Source organism: Protomyctophum parallelum (genome assembly GCF_964188405.1).
Source record: "Protomyctophum parallelum genome assembly, chromosome: 1".
In the NCBI taxonomy this organism is placed as follows: domain Eukaryota; kingdom Metazoa; phylum Chordata; class Actinopteri; order Myctophiformes; family Myctophidae; genus Protomyctophum; species Protomyctophum parallelum.
In genome coordinates, this window is record NC_139697.1 from 15286199 (window position 1) to 15290832 (window position 4634).

The window sequence follows — 4634 nt, forward strand, 5'->3', positions numbered from 1 at the left end:
GCCCCCCTAGCTCAGGGGAGCCTGGGCCCAACAGGCCCGTTGGATAATCCTCCCCTGTTAAGGAGGTGACAGAAACTCGCATAGGAAGATATGTTAAACGTTAGTAACCTCAGAGTTTAATTCCCCTAATCTTAACCATGAAACAAACGAAGGACTAAGAACAAACTAAAACTTTGTCGACTAAATATCAGATGGGGATGCAGTATTCCACAAGTTCGATTTTCCAAAATGTTAGTATGCTATTTAGCATGCCCAATAGTAACATAATCCATTGAAATTAATTTTCTATCAATTAGTTGTGTTTCAAACATAGGCCTGCCTATAGGCCTACATATTGAATATTGGATTTATTGTAAATGGACCACAAGGGCCCAACTCGTTTGCAATGTTTTTAGAAAACCTTATGCCAATACATAAAACACCATGCCAAGAATCTAAAACTTGTCTCTGCAACTTAATGCCAAGGGAGTTCGACAGGGTTGAGGGTGAAGAAAGACTAGGACTGCAGAAAGGATATGATGGAGCTGATAAAGTATAAGGGTTTGTCTGCGTGGACCCAATGGCTGGCGTCTGGGATGTACTGGACGTTGGCGTGAGGGAACAAACGTTGGATTTCTGGGTAGTCGTCCGAACTGATGTGAGCAGAGCTGCCCCCAGCAAGGAAGAGCGTGGGACCATCGTAACTTCCGTCGAAGCTGGGGAAGCTCACGATGTCGTCGAGGTACGCCGAGATGGCCTTCAGGTTGACTCTCCAGGCGTAGTGACCGTTATGCACCACCAGGTTGGTCAACAGAAACTGACGCACTGAGTACTCCTTGACCAGCGAGCGCAACTGGTCCTCGGCCATTTGTCTGGCGTTGGAGTGAGGGATGTCACTGCTGGGGATCGTCATGCCTTGCATGGCTCTGGTGTAGCCGTGGAAGTTTGTGGGAGAGGTGGTCTGAGCCGGGCTGATGTCCACCACCACCAATCTCTCCACAAGACTCGGCTGTGTAAGGGCCGTTGCCATGGCTACTTTGCCTCCCATGCTGTGACCAATCAGGACGCACTTGTCGAGGTCCAGCTGGGCGAGCAGGTGTTTCAAGTCGTTGGTCATCGCCTCGTAGCTCAGCACAGGGCTGTGTGTGCTGTTGCCGTGGTTACGGGCGTCCACGGTCAGCACCTTCCTGCCTGTGCGGTGCGCGAGGGATTTGGCTATTGAGCGGAAGTTAGACTTGCTGCCAAATAGGCCATGGAGAAAGACAAGTGGGGTGCTGTCTCCTTCCCCTTCGAAGACATCATAGGTCAGGTTGACTGGGCTGGAGCACATGTCCCGATGTGCTTCTGTTACAAAATATGCTGCCGTGCGCCCACTCGACAGTCCTCCCCGAATCATGTGTTGGAAAACCCTCATGGCAACACTCATGGCAATCATTTAGCACGATTGTCGGAGGTCGAAAACAAGTATTTGGATTTAAGTACAACCCGATCTACAGCAGTCAATCAGTGAGACTACTCCAAAGAATGTCTGTTGCAAAATTAAAGCAGAGCTAAAAGGTCACTATGCGTCTGTCTCCATCAATGCCTATGACATCATCAGCGAAGGTGACAGTTGGTCACTAAATATTTGTGAGAGTGAGTCGTTAATGTTACCACCACTCTGAGTCTTGCCACGTCACATACTCCAAATTTGGGTACAACTGACCACCTGGAACTCAACATATGGAGCTGACATTTTGGACTCCATATTTGGGCATGACTGGCATTAGTAGGCCTACACGATATGGATATGACTGACTTAGTACTTACTTACAGATAAAGACAATGTGAGCAAGTTAGCCCTTTATACAGTATATTTTCATAGCGCTTCTGAGCAAAATGGAGTCCTAACACAAACATTAAATGCCATTGATAATGAATGGCCAGTTGAGTGTTGATTGAAGCTGGTACAAGCATTGGAGATGAATGTGAGGATACAAATTCTAATTGGCCGGAATGAGATGATGTATTATGATGTATGATGATGACACAGGTGTGATTTTTAATTTGATGAATGCTACGATGAATGCCTGAGACCCACATGGCGTGCAATGTAAGGTGCATCTGCCGAGCTCTGCATGACATTCCCCATAATGATACTGATACGAGTTCTGGGGCCACACCGCCTGCTGCCAGGGCAGCCTTGGCATGCTCAGCCAGATCAGTGGCACTGTGGTCCTTCAGCACACCACCGTATGTACCGAAAGGAGTGCGCTTGGCAGATACAATAAATACGCATCTGAGCAGCGACATGATGTTGATTCCCGTCTATGAATGTATTGTAATATAATTATAATAAAGTAGTCTGTAAGACTTTAAAATGATGTGTGCATCAAAACATAGCATCTCAACTTGCGTATCGGGTTTGTTTATGGTTATCTGTGGTTCTACCTATATATGGGTGTATCAGGCAGAGGAAAAAGTCTGACATCATCACTCTCCGTACGGAATTTCCAAGACTGACCCAGAACTCCATATTCGGGCATGGCTGACCTCACAGTGACAAGGAGAGTATCACAGCTGGGTTACCTTTGTTGGCGTGGAGCACACAGCCACGGCGCTAGAGAGGAAGGAGGCCAGTACGAGGATGATGTTGATGCAGCGTTTTCTACCCCAGGAGGCTTTGCGTCAGGCGAGGGCGGTGCGCTTTATGCTGGTGGGTGTGCGTGGTTCTCCCTGTAGCTGCGTACTACGCTTGTCTCAAGTTCAACCCACAGCTCATCATCATCATCGTAATCATCGCTGGTTATCAACTTCTGACTCCAGCAGCAAGGCAACCCCACGAGCAAAAGATGAACGTCATCGCCCAAGCTTCACAACCAAACAACCAGTCGAGGATGAACCTCATCATCTCTCGAGCTCCACAGTCCCACACCCGGAGGTTGGACCTCATCGTAGCCCCAGCTCCACTCCTGGAAGCCAGGAGGCAGCCGGCAGCATCAGGCCTCATGATGGGAGTGAGGCATCCTCCTCATACTCCTCCACAGCTCCGGAGGAGAACAGCACACTGCAGGACACATCGGTGGGTCTTTACCAGAGATTTAAGAAGACCTTTCAGCAGTACGGGAAGGTGATGATCCCTGTGCATGTCGTGACGTCCTCCGTCTGGGTTGGAATATTCTACTATGCTGCTATGAAGTGAGTGTTGTCCCTCAGCGTAGGATTTATACTTTGTCGTATGACTTGTGCCACGTGCCTTGACATAGACAATCTATAAGCCGAAACCGTGTTGCGAATATGACACGTTGTGGGGCTTATAGATTGGCTATGTTTGGTCTCTGGCACTGTCATACATTGACCTTCATACTTTTCATTATAATTAGACTTACAGTAGGTTCACATGTTCATGTTTTCTTCACAGAGGTGTGAACGTTGTTCCATTCCTGGAGTTCATTAGTTTACCAGACTCAATACTTAACCTTTTGAGACATGCTTCTACTGGTTATCTCCTAACTGCCTGGGCACTGTACAAGGTACAGTTACTTCTACTACTAGTTATTTCTTTATTTAAACATTTCAATGCTTTTCACACTTGAGCTTGGGCTTCATAATATTACATCTTAACCTGTCTTTATTTATCTATGTCCTTTTTCCCCCCCAACAGATAATCACCCCGGTCAGATACATTGTGACTCTGGGTGGCACAAAGATCATAGTGCAGTATCTCAGGAAGTGCGGCTACTTGTCCAAACCACCCTCTGTCAAAGAATACTTCAAGGACAGGAGGGCCAGAAGACAGTCCCGTAAGACCACTAGGTGAAGAGCATGGAGGTTGCAGGGGGTTCCCAGCTAAATGATAGATAGTTCGGAACTGGATGGATGGAACCTTGCTTAATCTGAATGTACAGATTTAACTCTTAACACCCTTGTCACCATGACCCACGGCACCGCGGGTTATCATAATTACCCTTTGATAGCCGAGCTAATCGCCTTATATCAAAATCCACCGGCAGAAGCCAAACACATAGGCTACCTCTACTGCGCCCAGGTTGCTAGGCAGGTTGCTATGTTCCTCCAAGCACAAGGTCAAATGTGCGCGCACCCCATTGGAATCCACTCTTTTTGTCAAATCCGTCCAGCGTTCAGATGTGAATAGTGATTTTTGATCGCAGCACGGCCGACATATTACCGTTTGTGGCGAGAGATGAACATCGCCAGCTGCTAGACTTCAATGTGCCTTCGATTCTGTCTCTGTCATGTGTGTGAGACACACGCGGAAGCGGGGCTCATATACTGGAAGTCAAACATGGCACTGTAGTTCCAGACATGACACCAGCTCTCAAAGTGTTAAGTAATCCCTACAAATCTACACTAAATCTAGGTGAAACTTTAATTTTGTTGAATATATATTTGGGGGGATAATGGCTACATTGGTAAGAAGCTCATTACTGTTCTAGAAGATCGATTTAATAAATCTGAGCTTCTTCATGAAAAGAAAAGAAAGAAAAAAAAGCTAAAATAAAAAATAAACACAAACGCTTTCCAAAAGTTGTCAGAAGTCGCAAGTTTTCGTCTCTTTTCTTATCTTTTTTCCTAGCGCAAGTTTTCGTCTCTTTTCTTATGTTATTTCCTATTTTTTCCTAGTGCAAGTTTTCGTCTCTTTTCTTATCTTTTTT

The 4634-nt window shown here is 46.4% G+C and overlaps 1 protein-coding gene across 1 annotated transcript; it reads right to left on the bottom strand.

The window, feature by feature from the left end:
* Nucleotides 1-496: 496 nt before the first annotated feature.
* On the bottom strand, nt 497-1309 carry LOC310859689 (sn-1-specific diacylglycerol lipase ABHD11-like; the record flags this gene model as incomplete). The annotated part of the gene is made up of 1 exon (XM_083766375.1): nt 497-1309. One exon carries the CDS (start codon nt 1307-1309, stop codon nt 497-499), a length of 813 nt encoding a protein of 270 aa, XP_083622501.1.
* Between the last annotated feature and the right edge of the window lie 3325 nt (nt 1310-4634).